Source organism: Amblyomma mixtum, chromosome 5 (genome assembly GCF_055824585.1).
Source record: "Amblyomma mixtum isolate Tamu chromosome 5, ASM5582458v1, whole genome shotgun sequence".
Taxonomy (NCBI): domain Eukaryota; kingdom Metazoa; phylum Arthropoda; class Arachnida; order Ixodida; family Ixodidae; genus Amblyomma; species Amblyomma mixtum.
The window spans coordinates 84,472,621-84,494,797 of record NC_143016.1 but is presented as its reverse complement, the minus strand read 5'-3'; the positions used below and the strand labels follow the sequence as shown (position 1 = coordinate 84,494,797).

General features: G+C 43.8%; 1 protein-coding gene across 2 annotated transcripts in view; it reads right to left on the bottom strand.

The window, feature by feature from the left end:
- Window positions 1-21,390, bottom strand: part of LOC149342864 (steroid 17-alpha-hydroxylase/17,20 lyase-like) — a 28,199-nt gene extending 6,809 nt beyond the window's left edge. The window contains exons 1-7 of one of the 2 annotated variants that reach the window (XM_089545377.1): window positions 21,183-21,390; window positions 17,417-17,596; window positions 14,160-14,253; window positions 13,641-13,796; window positions 9,629-9,837; window positions 3,257-3,382; window positions 2,197-2,301 (exon numbers count right to left, since the gene is read on the bottom strand). In XM_089545377.1, coding sequence (XP_089401503.1) covers window positions 2,197-2,301; window positions 3,257-3,382; window positions 9,629-9,837; window positions 13,641-13,796; window positions 14,160-14,253; window positions 17,417-17,596; window positions 21,183-21,345 — 1,033 coding nt within the window. In that variant the 5' untranslated portion in view covers window positions 21,346-21,390. The remainder of the gene's footprint in view (window positions 1-2,196; window positions 2,302-3,256; window positions 3,383-9,628; window positions 9,838-13,640; window positions 13,797-14,159; window positions 14,254-17,416; window positions 17,597-21,182) is intronic. The other variant, XM_089545378.1, reaches the window with a different exon arrangement.
- Between the last annotated feature and the right edge of the window lie 787 nt (window positions 21,391-22,177).

Here is a 22,177-nt window from a genome sequence, read left to right as displayed (position 1 = left end):
TTCGATTGAAAATGACTGGCAGCAAAGAATGGCAGTCAAACTTCATCATTTATTACAGCCCCCAATTCTGTCATAGGCTACTCAAAATCTTGCTTAAAATTTGAACGATGTAGGGACATAAACCTCCCAGAGTTTGTCCTCAAATGGTGTGGGAAATATTCTGAAGCTTCTATAGCAATACATTCTGAATATGTGTTTTTAACGTACATATAAATCCCGGTTGGACTGCTTAACCCCTTCAATCACCATTTTTCCATCGAAAACATTTTTCCACCTACACTGTACATTCAGGCATCAAGAAAGATAACTTTGTAATTTTCCCGTGCAATATACAGGCGTAATGTTTTTACAGGGATATGGAAGTTATCGTACAAACTATCCTAATTGATAGAAATACCAACAGCAAAAATCAAGGACTTGTGAACTAAAGAGATGAAGAATCGCGAAATAAGTTTCTATTTCGGAGACTATTAAAGTGGAAATTGTGAACAAAATTCTTTTATTTACTGGTCGCAAAATCTGTTGGCACAAAAATGGCGGTGGACGTGTTATCCCACTCGCTATTTCACAAAATATTATTTACTGCGTTGGCAATATGACATGAAAACGTTTATTCATGGATTGAAAGGGGCTAGACTCAATCAAAACAAAAAAAATACTGCTACGCGCAGCACAAACTCAAAAAAAGCTGTTCGCTTAGTGCACAAATGTGTACAAAGTGCATTGCATGGTTAAAGACCAGTTTAACTGCCTAAGGATATGGGTACATCTTGGCCAGACATACTGAACACTTTCTGTGGATGATTTTGCATTGGCTGGAGTGCCCTGAGAGATCTCGGTAGAGATTTTCCCGTAAACTGGATGACGGAAACAAAATATCGCATTGAAAGCTTTCAAAGTATACTGGCTCCTAGCTAGCACTTAAAAGGTTAAGAAACATGTTTTCGGCACACTGTTTCGTGAGAACATCGGTAGCGCACTAAAGACTAAAAAATAAAAATACTCTTGTTTTCTGAACTTTACGTGGTCTTAAGCGGCCTAACTGGACAACCCTCTTGTTGGACAGCTGTACACTGGAGCTTTAAAAGCATCTTTCCTGCGGCCCACCTTGAGCCCAGAAACACAAAGGGTGCATTCTGGAAAATCCCCGTCCTTCGTCAGTTTGAACAGCGCTTTTATTGCCCATCAAATGGACAAGCTAGTCAATCGTCATGATGCAACGATGTACCACGACAGCAGTGACCACACCGTGTCTCGCAGTTTAAGTCAACATGCACCTATTACAATAGAGATATCAACGTTCTTAAAATTTAGCAACAAATGCGATTCCTGCACGCTTTGAAGAAAACAAACCTGCATCTCCTTATCTTATATTTTGTCGGGCTATAGTTGCTTGCGCCTGAGAATATCGTAAAAAGTATGAAACGATGTTTCACGCACCTTATAAAGCAGACGTTAGGATATTATGCCTTCCACTGTGATATCCCCGGAGTAGTGACAGAAGTGAGGAAATTTTTCTTATTTTTCTATTACTGCATTGTCCCCAGCATCCCAATGAAAACTACCACAATGGGCTCTCCTCGATTTAATTCGATAGAGTTACAGCTATCGTCACTCCAAAACCCCGCCGATGTCCGAAACGCTATTCCCTGATTGCTAGAGACAGTGAGCACGCGATAGGTGTCGAGTGACCACCAAGGACCAATCAGAGCACGCCGCCAAATCTTTCGATGCTGCTCATCGGATGCATTGAGCTCCGCCATCAATATGTTCTTAACTGTTTTTTTGCAATGTTCCACAGTTGACTTATAATTGAAAGTGGTGTCCAAGAAAGCTGGCCTTACGAAAGAGCGGTCTGATAAGTCAGCGGCCAGTGAGCTAACTGCCGCTCTCCACCGGTTTTTACAGTTAATGATTGCTGTATTTATGGGATCTAGCTCATCTTGCCTCTTTCGATCTGAGCCTGACACGATCCCACGTGCAAGCGAGTCGTTGAGGCATTTAGACGAGGGCGTAGCGTTACCTTCCATTCCTCTATCACCCGCTTCCCGTCAATGGCAGGTGCACGTCATACACTGTACTCTGTTTTACAAATTAATTTGAAAAGGCACCAAGGCGAGATTCCGCGCAACGTACGATATAGTGGATTCGAATGAACACTGCCGCGAAGAAATCACACACGACGACTGTTCTTACCGATGTTGTCTTCAATTTCTTTCACGATCCTTTCTTTAATCTTCGGCTCCTTCGTGATCTGAAGAAAGAGCCACTGAAGTTCTCCAGCCGAAGTGATAGTGGCGGCTAGGACCAAGAATGAGTAAAGATAAGGCTACGAACAGCATTATAAAATTTAAATTCTGCTGTACAACACTACATCAAGTATCCTCCGTATACAAAAAAGCAATCTCTAGATCAAAAGATTAACATAAATTCTTCGTTTGTACCCTTTGGATAGTAGTGGCGTGCACTGAGAAAAAAGCATTCTCCAGATCAAAAGATTCACACACTTTCTGAGTGTGTAACTGTTGACTACTACTGGTGCGCACTGAGACTATAACGTTTCTGGGCACACACTAGCATGCATGAACTTTCAGGTACAGCAGACAATGCGTCTGTTGCTCCTGCAGTGAAAGTTGGTCATATCTGGGCGTCTTGCGTGGGCTTTGATCGCACTTTCCTTATCACTTCTCACATCTACGAGCCTTTTGTTTCACACAGTTAAGAAAAGTATTCCAAACAGTGCAGCGCGGCCCGAAATGTGCAGGAAAGCTACCGGCGTTGAAAGCAACCTGTTCCATCGTTTCTGAGAAACGCTGGCAAAGGCCACTGGGGAGAGACTTCGCTAGTCTACAGACCTTTTCATATGCTTTTGGGGGCGGCGACAAGTAACATATACAATTAAAAGGCGAAAAACTGTAACCTGACGCCGGAATTTCGCTAGAACACCGATATGTTTGCAATTCAGGGCCCTTCGGGCATTTTTATAAACTTTTTTATCATCATTGCTCTTTAAAAAAAAAGGCGTCAAGGTATTTGTATAGTGGATTGTCTACAAGCTACCACTGCGTTGAGTTCCAAAAGAACGATGCTTCGTCTCTCGCCGGATCAGAGATTAACGTGTTTATGAAGGCATTTTTATAGCGAGGTTTTGGTTTACACCACAGGGCACGCCGCTCTGAATTGATGAAAAATAAACGGTGCCAACTGATCAAAGCAAAATCGCTAGTCTGTAGCCAGACAGGGGCAGAATACGTACCGCCAAATATGTTTAGAACGACCATAACCATGTTGTCCTTAGTTAAGTATTCAGCGTCGCCTTTTTCTTCACGGATAGCCTCTTCGTGAGCGGCAATCATGGCATGGCTGAAGTTTTCTGTCTTTCCTGCGAGTAAAAATTACTCTGCGTTTAAACCAGCGCGTAACAACAAATAGGAGTTGGACTTTCCGGTATTCATTTTTTGAGACTTCGGCGGACTTTTTTCAGTGTTTGCTTGAGAACGCAATTAGGTTTTCTTGGGCGAATATTATTTTCTACGAATGAATTACCGGTGATATAAGTTGGAAATCCTGTGCTGTATAAAGTCGCTTATAGGCCCATCCTGGCCTTTTTGTGAGCCTGAGCATTTGGTCAACAAGCAGTTAATGCACATATGGTCGTGTTTATCATTCGTCGCTGAAGAAATTGTTATCATGGTTGAAAAGAGTGATGGAATGATAAGACGAAAACTCCAGTTAAAGTTTACTGCATAAAGGTAGGTTTTCGTAAATATTGTGGTTGGGTTTTTGCGTTGGGTTGGCCTAGAGGACGGGGCACAATGGTGGAACTATCAATTCACTATAGGGGTACCCAGACTCGTCAGCGTCCTTAAATGTCGGGGAGAAACGTACTCAGCCAAGTAAGTACCCTGGGCAGGTGATCGCAGTGAACAGCCCTACGCAGGCAGACGACGTTTGCCGAGTAGGTAGAGCCGCCCGGTCTGCACGTAGTGAAGGAATACCTAAATACCTAACAATGAATGACTCCGTTGCGTAATCCACCGCCTTCCCACAGTTCCGTCGTCTTCCGTACTTTATTACTTTTCCTCTTTGACTGAGCGTAACTCCTACTCAGTAGCCTACTATGTGTGGCGTGCATGTCATAGATACTGATCATTTGGGTCAAAACGAATTTTGAAACTTAATTCGGCATGCTTGTATAGTTTTTTTCGTTCGGTTTGAACCGAAAAGTCCACTTCCTGGTTACAGAAGACTGTATACTGATATGTATAAAAACATGGCGCACAGAAAAACACGGAAAAACACAAGGATAACGGACAGGACAAGAGCGCACTAGCAACTGATGCGTGGTCGAAGAAACACCTTTCACTCTGTGAGCATGCGCCAGGAAATTCATCAAGTGTCAACAAGATAAAAAGCCGAATAAAAACTTGACGTAGCTGTACGATAGACATGCGGACTAAAAGAAGAAGAAAAAAAAACTTGACCCTTCCAAACAGGCCTTCGAGGTGATACTTTACATGCGCAGGGTGTCACACAACCTTAAGAAGGTAGCCCAGAAGGCTGGTGCTCGTCTCTTGCTCTCCAAGCTCGTCACAGCTCTCCAAGCTGCGCAGGCTTGTTGCCGAAGAGCACGTGAAGTGTTCCTGTGTGATCAACCACTAGACTAAGTTTGTTCCTTGTGCGACAGGTGTCGCGTGTCGCATTCACTTTAGCTGCGGCCAGATTTACGTGGGCCAGACAGGGAAATGTGTGAACGAAAGGTTGCGCGACCACGCTGCGTCGCTAAGAACGGGTCATGGTTCGAACCTTCCCCTGTACTGCAAAAATGCAAGGACTGCGAGGGCAGCTGTCTGCCCAACTTGGCTGCGACAGGCATGATCGGGCGCGGAAGAAAAAGAGTGGATAGAGAGATATTCGAGGCCTCGAACATAATCGCCGCAGGTAACAACTTGTGTGTCAGTTCCACTTCGGTGTTTTTGCTGGAAAAAGAACGTAAGTTCCGCGCTATCTGATAGCAGAACTGGTAGCGCTTTCATGCAGTTTTCGCCTTTCGCATGTGCTGATTTTGTGCTTCGGTCACCCCAGAGATTTAGGGCTTCACTTCACTTCACTTTATTACCTTAAAGACTCCCAGAGGGGGTATTACATAAGGGGTGGGTACAGATAGAATCAAACTTTATGTACAAATATGTTAGTCGTTAAATATGGCAGTTATACAATTTGAAAATGAGGATGGACTGGTGGCTGCAGTGACGTCGTGTGGAAGGCCGTTCCAGTCTTTGGCTGAGCGAGGAAAGAATGATGCAGCAAACGTTGTGGTACGAGTCTGTGGACGGGAAACTTGCATGGGATGACCAAGACGGAGTGAAATGTGTGGTGGGCGGCTAATGTAAGGTGGAATACGCAATGAGGTGTAAAAAAAACTTATAAATAAGCACATACTGGCAATATGACGTCGACAGGCAAGGTTTGTTAGGCTCAACTCTGGTTTTAAAGATATGCTGATGTCATATGGATAACATGAATAAATGAATCCAGTTGCTCGGTTCTGCAGCCATTCTAGTGATGTTAACAAATAGATTTGGTTAGGGCTCCAAATGGGAGGGGGGGTGCATATTCTAGTTTTGTTCGAACGATGGACTTGTAGGCAAGAAGCTTAACGTCGGGTGGTGCATGGAGCAAATGACGTTTCAAGAAAGCAAGGGTTTTGTTAGCTGATGATAGAATGTTAGTGACAGGCGCATTCCGTTAGATTATGGCTTAAGGTTACACCCAAGTATTTATGGAAATTGGTCAATTCTACTGCGATGCCAGAGATTGCGTAAGGGGACAAAAGGGGCTTGCGTTTGTAGTGAAATGACACGTGTTTGCATTTATTACTGTTAAGCTCCATGAGCCACTGGCTTCACCAGTCTTCTATACAGGTTAGGTTGTTTTGGAGCGCTAGCTGGTCGGATGGGTTAATAATTGAGCGGTAGACGATGCAGTCATCGGCAAACGTGCGGATGTTAGAGGAAGCATGCAGGGGTAAATCATTGATATATATATAAGAAGGAGAAAAGGATCAAGCTCTGAACCTTGGTTATTAACATAGACAAACTGGGAGCGACCTGCTAAATATTGTTTTAGCCACTGTAATATATTAGGGTGTAAATTTAACAGGGAAAGTTTTAGTAGTAAGCGTTCGGGAAGTACCTTGTCAAAGGCTTTAGCAAAGTCCAGAAAGATTGCATCGGTTTGAAGCTTAGAATCAAGATTTATAGGCAGATCATGAACGAAAATGGCTAATTTTGTTTCGCAGGAGAACCCTTACGAAATCCTTGCTGAGATTGATGGCAAAGATGGTTATAGTCAAGAAAATGCATTATTTGCGAAAAAATGACATGCTCCTTAAATTTTCATGGTACAGTAGTCAAATAGATGGGATGATAATTAAGGGGTGATTTTTTACCTGATTTGAACACCGGAATGACCTTCCCCACTTTCCAGTCACTGGGTATGTTACCTGTGTGAAGTGATTGCGCGAACAATAAAGATAAGTATGCTGCAGAGTGCCGAGTATTCTTTAAGAGCTTCGAGGTTATTTCCTCGATACCTGCTGCGGATGATATCTCAATATTTTCGATAACACAGGCGATTGCATGTAAAGAAAGTGTGTGTAAAGGCATTGGAGATATTGGATATGCAGTTGTATAAAGTAGTGGCGTGTCAGTTTACTCGGTGAAAACAGATGCGAATGCAGTGTTAAATATGTTCGCGCATACAACATCACTGGCCTCTTACCCAAGTGCGTTAGTAAGAGTAATAGTGCGTGTTTTCTGGGGGTTTAGTACTTGCCAGAATTTTCGCGGATTGTTGATTAAGATCTTTGGCAGATCTACACCAAAAAATGTGCGTTTAGCGTTTTGAACAGATTGCAAATACAGGTGCTTAACCTCGTAATACTTATTCCGAGCGCATGCGCTTGGGTTGAGTTTTGCTGCTCGCAATAACCGTTTTGTCTTGTTTTAGAGCGTTTTTGATGACTTCGAGAACCATGGCATATGACGATTGGCACAAAATGTTTTCGTGGGAATAAATTCTGACGAAAATCCTGATATTTTGTTGTGAAAGTTTGCCAGTTATTTTGAACAGATCTGTCTTGAAAGCCTGTTTCGAAAATTAGAAAAAATTGTGCAGCTGGTTGTTGATGGTCTCGTAATTAGCTCTATCGTACAAGCAGATCATTCTTTGTTACGTTTGGCGCAATTCGGTGGCAAAAGTGAAGGTGGCATGTAAAACTTTGTGCAATAAAGAAAAAACAAACTTTGTGATCGCCAATTTCGCGGAGATAAGTAAGAGACGATAAACTTTCAGGGCGATTAGTCAACATCAACTCTAGAATGTTAGGTTGGTTGGTTGGTTTATGGGGTTTAACGTCCCAAAGCAACTGAGGCTATGAGAGACGCCGTAGTGGAGGGCTCCGGAAATTTCGACCACCTGGGGTTCTTTAACGTGCACTGACATCGCACAGTACACGGCCCTCGAATTTCTCCTCCAAAGAAATTCAACCGCCGTGGCCTGGATCGAACCCGCGTCTTTCGGGCCAGCAGCCGAGCACCATAGCCACTGAGCCACCGCGGCGGCTAGAATGTTAGGAGATTCATGAGTAACGCGTGTTCCTTGCTAAATGGTTGAGGTCAAAATTGAGACACACATCAATGAAATTTGTTGTTTCTGCGTTGCCTGTTGATGTTATGTTCTGCCAGTTAATGCTAGGGCAGTCGAAATTGCCGAAGGGAAAGATGCATGCGTTAGGGTACTTAGTATCAAGTTGGCTTAGGCAACAACCAAGGCTATGCGAGAAATTTGGGTTATTGCTGGGAGGTGGATAGCAGACACCTAGTATTATTAATTGGGGGGCGGAACGACAAATTACCCATAATATTTCAAGCTCTGAATCTGAGTTAATGATAGAACAGGGCTACTGTTGGTTAGTGGCAATAAGAACGCCTCCGCCTCGAGAGACTTTGCGATCGTTCCGAAACATGTTAAAATTTGGCAAGTCGGCCGAACTTTAGAATCGGTGATGTCATTTTTTAGCCATGTTTCAGTTAGTATGAGTATGTTGCTTGCGGATGGGGAAACAAGATTAGAAACATGCTTGCGCTTGGGAATAAAACTGTGTATGTTTGCGAAGATAATGGAAAAAAATAAAGATTTGGGAACTTATCTCGAGGACTATTGAATGGACGTACGGTTGCATGATGACGAGCCGATTGCTATGCGATTTCTTGCACCGTCTGTGAGGATTCATCGAATGCATACCGCTTCGAACCAATATACAATGTTTTGTAGCGCAATGAAAATGCTGTTTTTTTGCTTCGGGGGAATGCAACGAGCTGTTTCCGTGCGGCACGAACCCGGCGTGAAAAGTCCTCGCCAATGCTATTGGTTTGGTTTATGGGGTTTAACGTCCCAAAGCGACTAAGGCTATGAGAGACGCCGTAGTGGAGGGCTCCGGAAATTTCGACCACCTGGGGTTCTTTAACGTGCACTGACATCGCACAGTACACGGGCTTCTAGAATTTCTCCTCCAAAGAAATTCGACCGCCGCGGCCGGGATCGAACCCGCGTCTTTCGGGTCAGCAGCCGAGCACCATAACCACTGAGCCACCGCTGCGGCTGCCAATGCTATTGTTGGTACCCCTTAGCATAGTTACTTTGGAAAGAATTAACTCATTGGTTTTATAGGAGGCGAAATTAACTATTAATGGGCGAAGATGTTCGGTTGAGTGGCGTCCAAGACGGTGAGCACGCTCTATTTCTTTGGGATCAATTGTTAACTTGAGGATCTCATAACAGTGGCGGATGACTGTTTCTTCGGATTGGGCATATTTTTCTGATGGATGGTCATCTCTGATGCTGTAGAAAATTAATTTGTTTCGTCGTGAACGATTCTCGGCATCCTCTATGCGGGCATTTGTTTCCGAAATCTGACTAGTTACTCCAGTGGTATTAGCGCTTATTCTGTCTAGGTCAGTGCGTAGGGCTGCTATGTCTTCATGGATCGTTTCAAGGTCAGCCTGTCTCTTACTTATGTCGGCAATAGTTTTTTCCGTAGATGTCAGCTGGCTTCTTAGTCCTTGAACCTCACTGATTCGCTGCGACTGACCGTCAGAAAGCTTTTCCAGTTCTTCGAGAACTTTGTCGGGGCCTGGGTTTGTTTCAACGTCTCCGGCCAACAATAGCAGAGAACGAACAACATTCGCACGCTCAGCAGCAATAGAAAGGTAGCACCGTGGGCTCGGCTTAATTCTTGTCTTATATATACATATATATTTCTCTGGGCTTAGTCCGCATGTCTATCGTAATGCTACGTCACGTTTTTATTCGGCTTTATATGTTGTTGACACCTGCTGAATTTCCTGGCGCATGCTCACCGAGTGAGAAGTGTTTCATCGACCACGAATCAGTTGCTAATGCGCTCCTGTCCTGTCCGTTCTTCCTCTGTTTTTCCGTGTTTTTCTGTGCGCCACTTTTAGATGGATCGTTACCAACTAGCCCAATTTTCCGCTTTACTGAAATGTATTCTGATATACTGGTACAATGTGCTCCAAGAGAGAATGCTCAGACTCCCACTGCATACCTGGCACATAAGTGGCTTCAGCCTTGCTGAATAGCCTCTCGAATATTTTCCAAGACTCGCGAAACATGGCCTCTATCTTCTTTTCTCGTCCGCGGTAGAGGATACCCAGCCAGGGCGCGATGTCGCTCGGCAAGCCATCGGGGGACACCTCGTTGAACTCGTGGTCGATGTCTTCCAAGCGCCTGATCTCCTTGCTCTCTTCGTCTAGCCTGCGCATGAAAGTCAAATGCGTCGGGGTGCGTCTCTTTTACGAAGCCGCGTCTCTTCCACACGGCGAATTGTGCAGCAGCTCAGTTTAGTCTATTATAGTCCATCTCAGGACTTCCGTGCAGCACTATGCACGCTAGACCTTTTCAAAGAACTAGGAAGCTGCTGAGATTTTACATGTGTTCCTACGCGCCCCATGTTTTCTGGTCGTCTGCTCACGGCGTATCTGCAGATGATTCATTTTTCACAGAAACGCTGCGTGAGGAAATGAGGGCAAAACATTGCTGTCTGCGAATCGTAAAGATATCCCCCGAACGTTGATGCGATAGCAGGGTCACCCCTTACAAAATTATTTTAGACAATCTATAGACTGTTGTCTATAAAGTCTATAGAATCTCTGTATATAAATCCTAAATAACAGTCTATAGGAAATACAGACGCTATAGACAGTCTATAAACAAGCTATAGACCTCCTCCATGTTTGCAAACAAGCGAGGTGGCGCTGCAGTCGCTACCGGGCTCGCGGTAGGCAAGAGGCCAGGGAGTGGCGTCGAGTTGAGGTGGGGCAGCGCCGGTTTTCAAGGCTTGTAGGGCGCGTTTTGAGTTTCTGAGAATCATAACAATGGTTGATGCTTTCAACTTAGTATTCCTCGAAGTACACTGGCTCGCGTTGGCATGTACGGCGTATTTCGCCACACTGTTATTATGGATAGAAAGCGTTTCAAATGTTGGTTTCTGCCCTAGGCATTGAATAAAGTAATGTTTTTGACACTGTGCACTAGCATGAATGATTTTACCTCGGGACAGTGGTGAGGGAAGTACTGGCGTTTTTCGGCAGAGCCGACGTGCGCTCACCGTCTGTTGACACACGTGTCGCACAGTGCAAAATGTGGGGACAGCGTCGATCGTGTCCCGATCTCATCTGTCCCGCGTAACCGCTGTTTTTAGCCGTCAGATCAGGCACCAGCCAGGGCGACTTCTCCCCTTCTTAAACTGTCAATTTGGTGAAAAGTTTGGATTCCTGAAATTATATTCTTTCCCAGCCCCGGGTCTTCTGTTTGGTTACGAAAAATTATAGCAAAATATTCAGTAGAAATTCATAACATTACGGTTTTTAGATCTGTGGTCGTCAAAAATTGTGAGGTAATGGGTTTTCTGATGGTCCTGGCACGTCGCAAATTCTGCGGGTTTCCGACGACGGAGCACCACAATGGTAGTATCACTACGAAGAACAGGGATCAGAGGTTTCGTTGATTTCAGTGGCGCATTTCTTTGACCAAAGCGAAAGCGAAGAGGCCATAAACGAGGGAATATACTTAAAGGTTTTATTTGCGATCTACCACATTTTATGCGATTGGCATCACTCACCCCTTCGTAAATTTGTAACGAATGGAAATAGAAATTTGTCGCGAACGATTCCAGAGACGTTGAGGAGCGCAATAAATCTCTCGATTTTTTTTTTCCGACAGGAGCAGTAGTATGTTAGTTATTTTTATAAGAAAAGTTTTCATGTGTCTATGCATGCATAAGTACTGAGAATCTAAAAAAAGAAGTAATACCGCCATCATAGAGAATAGGGCTTTGGCAACATGCTGGCATAAAAAATTTCTGCGCTTTCTGCTTAATTATTCAAGACTCGGGGTGACTTGACCAGGGTGTTAATTATAGTTATTCAAGAACTGCAACAGGTATAGCTGAAAATAAAACGCATTACTGAAATTAGCAGAGCAATTTCATATTTGCACCAAATTTGTTACATATCTCACGCATCAATAAAGAAAACACTTTTTATTGCCTCATCTCCTGTCAATCTCGCTACGTGTCTCTGTTGGTAGCCCGCCTGCGGTTGCTTCTTTCCAAACAGTCTTCGCGATTATGTACTTCTTCATGAAGCCGCTTATGACACATGCGTGATGCAATGAAAAGCATATGGCTTTTGTCACACTCAAAGTACGCTGTTTGAAGCATGCCAACGTGACCGCGCAAGATTGTCTCAACTTACCAGACTTCTTTCTGCTAGAATTAAATAAATATGTCGGTCATGTTAAGAAATAGTTTGAAGTATGTATTAAATGCCCTAAAACGCCCCATTATACGTTCATATAACTTCTACACAAGTTAAAACATGCTGTGCTATCAACAAAATAACGCACTCCTTGGTGGAGAGTGACCCTGCCGGCGCCCGTGCACATCAGCTCAGGGTGATAAATATGTGCGCAGCTACATACATGCTCTCTTTTTTTTCACAATTTTAAGCGCATACCATGCTGTTCAGCTAGTGAATGAGCGCGGCAATCTCCCTGCTGTGAAGTACGTTGACTGGTCGACACCCAGGCTTCGCGCTTTTACTACCGCGGCCCATTTCCTAATTCGGTATTTATATGCGAGGGACCTATTAAGGCTAATCTAATTTTCCGTGTTATGATACTACGTGGATCCAACAGCGACGCAGCTGGTCAGTACATGCTGCTTTTGCAGTGTGCAGCCACGATGCAGCCGCCGGTATACCTGCGGTAGCTGCGGTAGGCACGGGCAGGCGGAACCTGTTTTGCCTACCACGCGAAAGTCGCTACTGACATCAGCGCCACCGCATCTCCGTGACGTCGCGGGGTGAAGGAGGTCTATAGGTTTGTGGTCATACAATTTTAAGACTTTTGTCCATAGATGGTCTGTAGACTATGAATAGACAAAAAGAAATATTTATAGAAAGGCAATAGAGTCGATAAGAAGTCTGTAGACTTTCTATAGATCATTTTTATAAGGGATAAGCTCGTGTTGGTGCGGAAGCAGGGATGTTGTGCGGACACCGGAACGTCATGGTCGAGATTGCTCTAAAATTTGATGTTTTCTGTCTTGCTACAGCATACGAAAGTGAATTTAATCAGACATATGTTGAAATAAATTTTGTTCCTGAGCGCACACATCGCGCAATATTTTTCTGCATTTTATCAATGCCGATAAATGTCATTTGATATATTAAACTATTCTACAAACTGCTTTCTTTCACATGAAGCAAGTAGACCCAATGACAAGAATAAACTAAAACCGAGGAGTGAGCTCTCCCTTGGCCTCGGGAAAGCTAGGAACATAAATTTACATCGAGAGATCCACGTGGTGGATCTTTTCAATCTAGCATTTGCTGCTTCCCACAATTACAGCGCATGTCATCAGAACATCGGTCGGTTTTTAAATTTTTCCCACCTACAGCTGCTATAGCTTTGGTTTAGCCATACAGCCAAGTATTATACTCTGCGATCTATAGCGCCAGCCGCAATACCGTTGTTACCTAACGAATTATTTTAATTTAACTTCATAAATAGATTTTAATTTCGCTATTTGAATTTAAATTAGTTTGCTTTAATTTCCACTTGCCGAGTGTGGCAGGTGGTAAGCGAGAGAGAGAAGCCACCTCTCCACGTTTTACGGGAGAGCATGGAGAGGGCAAGTAAGACAGGAAAGAGATAAAATCTGGGTGGCGACGGATGACCAGATCAGACAGATTTCGTTGATTCGCACAGGTAGGGCTATTCTTTCTCTAGCGGCTAAGGGTATAGATTGCGCGATGAAATGCAGGGCTGAACGGCTAAACTTATGACAGATTTCACGGATTAGGTCGCTAAGTTGGTGAAGCTTAACTCTATAAATTTTTAATTCTGGTGCTTGACGTTGACGTTGACGTAAGATGCTTGACGTAAGTTGAGAAGAATTCATATTAAATCATTGGCGTTTCAAACAGCCTAAAACAGATTATAAAGTTTTATGTAAACAAAAAATGATCCGATGAAAAACAAACTGCGATAAAAACCTTGTTCCGTAGACCGAAACTCCGATAAGATCGTAAAGAATGCGGAAAAACGGCTTTCTCGAGTCGACAAGCTGCGGTCCTTCCCCCAAGGAGTCCACGTAGGAGTCAACAACATCTGTGCATAGTTTCTCGAGTGACTCGCTGATGGCGTACTTCCTGCAAGTAGTTAAATAACGGTTAGTCACCACGAAAACAAAGTAAAACAAGGCTAGATATCATTCTCTTTAGGGATTTAATTCGAGGCTTATTTTATGCCTAAAATCATGGAGGCTTCTGAATCTACAAATATGGTTTTCATCGGGGATACAGTCACCAGCATTTACTGATGCTGTGGAGCGCTTTACTAAGTGTGACAAAATAAAATTTGTAATGGTAAACACGGAAGTATGTTTGTCGGTAATATATTATGACATCCTGCACCAGCGGGCTAAGCACACACTGCATATTTATTAAGCTGCAGGTCCAGAGAACGTGGGATCACCCAAAAATTTTATTTCCCGTCAACCGCTACGTACTGACCTGACAGCGAGGAGAGCCACCTTACGAAGTGCCTTCCATTGTGGGCTATAATCTTCAAAAAGAATGTCATGGTGCCCCTGGGTCTGTAAGTCTCCTACAAAAAACAAACGAAGCCAGCAAACAGTGCAACGCTCAAAGGAAGTAAGAAACGCAGTATCTCGTTTTGAATTTTATAGCTTTACTTTCTCCCCTCCCCCTTCTACTAGCAAATAGGACCACTTCCGACAGGTGGCTTTCCATTCCTAAACAAAGGTTCAAGTATCAATATTGACGGCTTTTGTGGTAAGTAGATGCACGCAGGTTTAAATTATTATAAACTAAATAAAGAAGCAGCAGCCTTCGTTTATAGCCAATGACATTCTTGAATGTTGAAAGAAACACTGCAAATCTCAGCAGAGCTTATTAAGCATCTTGTTATTTCTAACATCTCAAAGCGGTACTCTCAAAGATCTTCTCGGCAATTTTTTCTTTAGCCTGGTTCATATTAGTGGAGTTTCAAAGAGCCGGAGGTTGCCCGCTCAGAACACTGAAGGTACCTCTGATGTTTTCGTCATTTCAAGCTAGCCGAGAGGTGAGCAGCTTTGCACCGGCGCGGGCAACGCTTTGCCCAATAACACAGTTCCCTGTTGCGCTTTCTGTTTTGCTTTTTCTCTCGCATACCACCCAGCCTTTGAAGTTTGGGTTGATTATTCTTCTGTCCTGATTGCAGCAGCCCCTACCATTCGCAAGTTTCTTCATGACGTTTGATGAGAAACAACAGTTCCTTTAAGAATGGGCGTGCACCAAAGGTAGTCTTCGTAGTCAGCTCATTCACTCTTATTCTTGAGGAAACTGTTGTTTCTCATCAAACATCATAAATGCAGTCGGCAGTCGGCAGTCTTGCCCATGACGTAAAAGAAGCTTTCTTGAGGCCTGAATTGTGTAAGCGATGCCTGTCTTCCTGTTTGTCTGAAGTGCGCTTTTCGCAAGAACATTTCTGAATTAATGAGCACATTACCGTAGCTTGCTATGTATACACACGTCTGAACTGCTCCATACATGCAGCCATCTCGGAATGATTTAGGCTGTTTTGTCCATTTTTATCACCTGTTAGAGCATATTCTGTCACTTTTCTGCATGCCAACCGTGATCCAATCAAACATGTTTCTTCGGGCCCTTACCCCACATGTCATATCACTTTTCACTGCCCTTTAAAGACGCATCGTTTTCTTCTATTGCTTTTTGCCTGTCTCCTTGTCAAATGTATTCCATACATCCATTTTACGGTCATACGCTTTTCTGGTGTTTTATGCAGTTGACAGGGGCTCTCACTGCCTGTTTAACATTTGCGCGTCGTCCTGTGTGTCTAACTTGTGAACGTTTTTATGTAGCTCTCAGTTTTTACCCGAGAGGTTGGGAATACAACTCTCACAGATTACGACTGCAGTAAACGTTTTTGTTGCACGTTTCGTTGACAGATGCCGGTCATTTCGGACCACTCCCGAAATGGCTTCCATCTTCATTTTGAGCGAAAACTTGCGTTCTCTGCTTTGAGCGTAATTTGTTTAGGACAAATGCAGCGTAACATCACAATCGTGCGCGTTTAATTACCACTGTCAAACTTGTCCTCTAGTCACTTACTCTTGAAGGTTCTCTCCCATAGTACCATGACACACACGAAGTAGAGAGCGCCATCCGGCGAGCATGCAGCAAACCACACCAAACGGCGCGATGTTTGAAGCAGTGAAATTAAGTTAAAACACCCGCTGCTATCGCACAGTAATCGGGTAAAGGCAATTGAGCGAGCCTGCAAATTTCGTTACGGTTCGAACGGTTGCGTTGCGTTCCGAATAGATGTAGATGGTTGCAGCACAACTAGAGGACCCATCAGGTCTAGGTGCATCCGAATCTGCAGTGTATCTCAAAAGCAGCTAACTTAAACCTTGTACTTAGTCGTCCAAGCAAGGTCAGTAATAGGAAGGCAGCAACATGAGCTGTTACCGGTAAGCGTGTCAATCAGAACAGCAGCGACTGCTTGTTCGGCTGAAGCGGGCGGCTCTTGCTTGGAAGGACGCCGCCATGTGTTTAGGCTAAGTGTGTTCATAAACTAACGCTAGTGCCCTCTTAGCGTTCTTCGCATGAGCACACGGGACCTGTTATTCCTCTAAGCCCGCAATACTAAAACGGTGGACTCAAATACTACTGATCAAATGTTCTATTTTGCTACTGGTCACGGAAACCACTATTGCACCATCGAGGACTCAAGAAGGCTAGCTTGAGTTACATTTATATATTTATTCTTCTTTTTAGAATTCCATGCAACTAAATAACTCATCCTGTTTACGCCTAGGCTCTTTCGTTTATCCCGTAAAGCAAAGTTTCGCTCGATTCATGCCTCCTGAGCGTGTTTCTTAAGATTAGCGCAAGCTCGATTTTCAGCAGAATATTCATCTTCAATAAAGTACTCATTGGCAGTACAGTATCTCGAAGGCTCCACGCGGAAACTAGGGGATGCCTTTCACTTCTAGATTGGCAGTCAAGATTAAGTACTGCTAATTAAAAAAAAGTGACCGGTTTCGTAGACAATTTCCTGCTTGTACCTGGGTTTTAATTTGTTTATTAAAATAATGAACTAAATATAGTCTTTTGTGTGCCGCGTAAAATCGAGCTAGACTAGAAAATTACTCCTCCTCCCCAAAACGACCAGAAAAGGCGCGGAATTAAGAATCATTTTTGCTGCATAACCCAATTTGTAGCCAAATGGTAACTCGAAATGTAGCTCACAATTTTTAACCTTCAAATTTAACGAACAGCCTTGAATCGACTTCACGCAGATTTCTTTACAGGGCTTGAACGGAGAGATATGCGGGAAATAAACCAGAGCCTGACCGTTTCAGCTACTTTTCTGAGCAAGCGTCGCGGGCATAGGAAGCGCAGAGCCACGAGCACCACGCCTTTGCCTCGATACAAACAGCTTCCACACAAGTGAGCTTTTCTTTTTTTTGAAGCTGTCTGGTAGAGCCACCCAGTTACTATAGATTGAGTATGTACCGAACAATTTAGCGGTGCTAACAGGCTCGCATCTATTTTTTGCCCGTATCCAAACTGCACTGCAAACTGCAGTGCAAACTGCGTATGCAAACATCATGTATCCAAACTGCACTTGACACTGACCACGCCTGGTGGACTTCTTATAAGCTCTATGATCTCTTTTGCTCCTTCAGTGCTTTCAATATTACATAGCGTGTTCTTGAAACCATCCTCCTCAACATGCTTACCCATCTTTGTCTGAAAGCGTCCGGCGAACTCATGCCGGCGATCCAGGAATGCCTCACGAATCACTGCGTAACTGTTGAGAACCACCATGGGCTTGTGGGCCACCCAGAGGGTGAAGACGTCTCCATACTTCTTAGACCACTCATTTGCTTTGCACGACAGGCTTTTGACCTTGCGGAGGGCTGTCAAAAGAGGAAACAAGGACTTTTCGTCATCATGCAAGTGTATAGTAATTGAGCTTCCAGTCATCACAACGCGTCCCGTGTCTTTTTTTTATTCGCGACTTAATTTATTCGGTGCCCTGGGAAAGATTACGTAATCTAGCAGAACTTTTTGCTGGGCTAGTTGGTCCATTCTGACATTGGTGAAAACAGCGCGAAAGAAGAAGCCCGAAGACGAAACGAGGAAGTGACAGGAAAGAGCGCTGACTGACAACTGAATTTATTGAGCGAAACTCGCGCAATATATAGGAAGGCAGTGCCAAAGATAGTCAGATGCAGTCAACGTCATATGGTGCAAATAGCCATAAAAGGGATAAAAACAAAACAAGGTGAAAAAGCTAACAGTGAACTGAATATCAGAAGGGATGGTAACAAAATGAAAACTACACTCAATGACTATACACAGTTAATGTCACATGGTGTAAAGAGCCATAAAAGCGATAAAAACATAACAGGGTGAAAAGGCTAAAAGTCAGCAGAAACACAAGGGGATGGTAACAAAAATATACGTGATGACTTAAACAGTTAATGTCATAAGGTGTAAAGAGCCATAAAAACCGATGACATGTGACATTAACTGTGTATAGTCATTGAGTGTAGTTTTCATTTTGTTACCATCCCTTTTGATATTCAGTTCACTGTTAGCTTTTTCACCTTGTTTTGTTTTTATCGCTTTTATGGATCTTTGCACCATGTGACGTTGACTGCATCTGACTATCTTTGGCACTGCCTTCCTATATATTGCGCGAGTTTCGCTCAATAAATTCAGTTGTCAGTCAGCGCTCTTTCCTGTCACTTCCTCGTTTCGCCTTCGGGCTTCTTCTTTCGCGCTGTTTTCACCAATGTCAAAGATTACGTTTTTGGAGCGTTTTTGATAAATTTTTCTGGTTCAGTAATCATTCTGATTATTATTTATTTCAAAACATCAAAGTGAAACGAAGAAATAGGTTATTTAATAATGTTGGACTCGTTGAGGTATTGGATGTCTCATTATCTAAATTTGTTTGCAAACTAAATGTTTCTTGAGAAATCCTCAACAAAATTTCACACAAACAATATTTAAACGCATTTGGGAATATGAAAACACGTCTGCCTATGCAAAAGCAAATGCTTCAAAAAAATCAGTTCTAGTCCGTAGTTTCCCGGCTAGAAAACAATAACTTTATTTATTTTATTTACCGAAAAAAAACAGTGGAAGGACGCAACGACAGAGAGGTACAGAGGACGACGCTCTCCATCAAAGCTGTCCAGCTGTTTTTTTTTCTCGTTAGAACTATCCACCAACTAGCCCAGCTCTTTACCCTAGTGTACCTATTTTATTTATTATGGTACAACGAATCGCCCGTAGGCAGTGTTGCAGGGGGCATGTCACAGAAAGGAAGAACGCGAGCCCTGGTTAAATAAGCAAAAGGTCATTCCAAATGAAGCATGAAAACACAACAAGAACGAAGTTAGTACCATAAAACAAAAAGTAGAGAATCAAGCTTCGAGACATGTAAAGAAATTTGTTACACAAGGAAAAGGCAAAATAAGTATACAATGTAGAGTGCATTGTAAAGTCAGTTAATGACTATGCACTGTCGCAAAGATATCGCCTTAATGCATTTCCAAACTGCACATAACTTGCAGACACCACATCCTGAGGCAGTTTTTGCCCTGCACATAACTTGCAGACACCACAGCCTGAGGCAGTTTGTGCCGTTCGTTAATGCTGCGAGGAAAGAAAGACGACTGGCATACTTTTTCGTTCGGCATGCGATTTCTCATATTTTTCGGTTATTGTCACGGTTTTGTGATATGAGACTAGGTTGATTTAAGAAAACGTAGCGGTTGATCCGATAAGATTCACCTTGATTTAATAGGGGTCAACTTGATTGATTAGAGAACATCTAGCTACGGTGCGACGGATTGCAAGCGTGTCCCAGATGAGCATGTTCTTCAGGGTGGTAACGCTAGTGTTAACCGGAATCGAGTTCATTTAATGGTTCATTTTCAATAGTTGGCCACGTCATTTGGCGAAATAGTCAGGTGAACCCTTGGAAGCGCCGATGGCATCAAATCCTACCAAAATATTGTGGGAATCCTGCAAATGAGACAAATAACACCGCTGAGGTCAATATGTTTCTTTCATCAAAACGGCCCTCGAGTAAAACAAAACGGGGCCAAATCAGAAGCTAACAGCACCTCGGCCACCGATGTTTCGAGCTGCTTCCTCTGGACTTCGCCACCTTCTGCACTAAAGTCAGATGATGAGGCAGCATCCTCAGAGCCACTGCTACTTAGAGTTCCGGCAAAATCAATCGTGCACGCAGCTGAATCGAGATTCACCGTGTTTAAGGGCATATGCCACGCTGACGAAATCAGCCATTCTCAACTTCTACACTGCGTTGATTCACAAGCCGTTCACCAATCACCGCCAGGAGGAAAGAAGTCAAGTTGAAGAGAAGGATAAAACTGGGTTTTCCGGCTTCAAGGCTAACACGCAGTTTGTTCGAGGATGGCGCGAAAGCGTTTGAAATCGGCATTAGCATCCAACGTGAGCAGGCTATGGTCACTGGGCGCGGTAGGAAAAAAAAAGTTAATGATGTTTTCAGGGATCTGGTGTGACGCCTTCACTTCGCATAAGTGGTAATTGATGGCACAGGGAAAAAAAAATTTCCGCTTGTGCCTCGGACAGCCAGTGGCAGGGCATGCGGAGTCTTCATGAGGGCCAAATTTCAGTAGTGGCCGAGATGAGAACATATCTCATATTCTTTGTGAATGTCCAGCGTACAGTTTTGTACGATATTCTATACGCCCTGCGCTGGAACGCATCGATTCACGCCCGCTAACGGAGGTCAAGATTCTTGGACATTGGCCGCGGCGATAATCGGCGGTGAGAGCCTGCCAGGATCTCCTGCGGTTCATAAGAGTGCTGGACCTGCACGCCAGGCCTCGACTTTGCCGAAGCCTTTTCATCTTCTGCTTTTTCTCATCTCTCCCTTTCCTCCTTCAGCTTTATATCCCCCCATCCTTCCCCCCCTCCCATGCAGGGTAGCAAACTGGTTTCATTTACCGGCTAACTTCCCCTCCTTTCATCCTCCTCTTTCTCCTCCTCCCCCTTAGTAGTGGGAAATGACAAAATTACAAGACGCAATTCCTAAGTAGCGTAGGCTAAATTCAACCTTTGTAGATCCCAGAGTTCTGCTTTATAGTTCGTTGAAGTAGTAATATTTAGGTATTGATCGGCAGTTGTGTAATATGGGACTATTGTTTAGTTTTCCCCTTAGCAAATATTTGCTACAACACAGTAATTACACCTTCACCCCGCTTCTCTCAGAATGTATTCTGCACGACACTACGATACTTAATTCCGGTAGTGTAATACCTAAATGCAGTGAAATTCTGGCTAAAAAAGATGCATCGCGAAGACGTGAGAAAGCCCGGAAGAAACATTTCTCTCCAAAGTTCAGATTGCACAGATTGGAACACCGATACCAAGGCGAAAAAATCATTTAAGCACAAGGAGGAACAAAGTTGAGGGTAATCTGCATGCTCAAAGACTCACTGAGCAGGTTCCCCACCAGTGGTAACGGGAAGGGCCCTTTGGGGTACTTAGACACCCTGTGGTAGAAGCTTCCAACCAGATACGAAAGGGCGAAGACCAGAGCAGTGGTGACCCATCGGTAATCCCGGAGAGACGAGACAAGCCATTCGAGGATGATGCTCATCGCTGCGTCGCGCTGCCTAGTGCAGTAGGAGCGGACAGCTCTCTAGTGCGCCTGAAAAAAAGACCACGACGAAACGAAGTGTGAGGAAGATGGCGCGTATTTGACCTAGTTGGAAACAAAAATTTCTACGGGCCGAATATCAGGCATAAGAGAATCAGCGGGTGCACCAAACCAAATAATTACAGTGTGCATAAATGCCGCGCCATGTCGTTTGTGTTTGTCCGTTGGTGATCTCTTTTCTGCACTTCCGTCAGCTATGAGACAAGTAAATAGTACGCAGCTGGTGCAATTCACGGCGCAGCAACAGAGGCGGCATGAGCAGGTGTGCGAGGGGTGGCTGCCGATTCCCAATCCCGGACTTCCACTGGAATACAGTTGTTGTCTTGATGAGAAAAAGCGGTGCTTTAAGGCGGAAGCTACCTTTTTTTAGTGCAACAGTTGGTCAATTCAGTTGCACAAAATACTGCTTAAGGCACAAAACATAAACCGAATAACTTGGGCGAGCCAGAGAGCAAAGAGTAATGCGTGACTTTCCAACACATACACATGCCTCCCTACTGCCACAGCTTTTAGCTATGCGAAAAACAAGAAAAACACGAAGAGCAAAGAAGGTTCACGAACAGCACTTCGATGTCCTCTTACGTGGTTCATGATGCAAAGGATCACATTTTAAGCAAATATGCGTTTCTGTTTGCTCACTGTAGTCTTGATTTACCTAACTACTTAAATGTCTTCTTATTTCATTCTTCTTTCATTTCAGCCTTCTTTGGCATTAGTTGACAAAGAAGTATCGTTTTTAGATAATTCGTGACTTGCTTCATTTCGGTTCTCA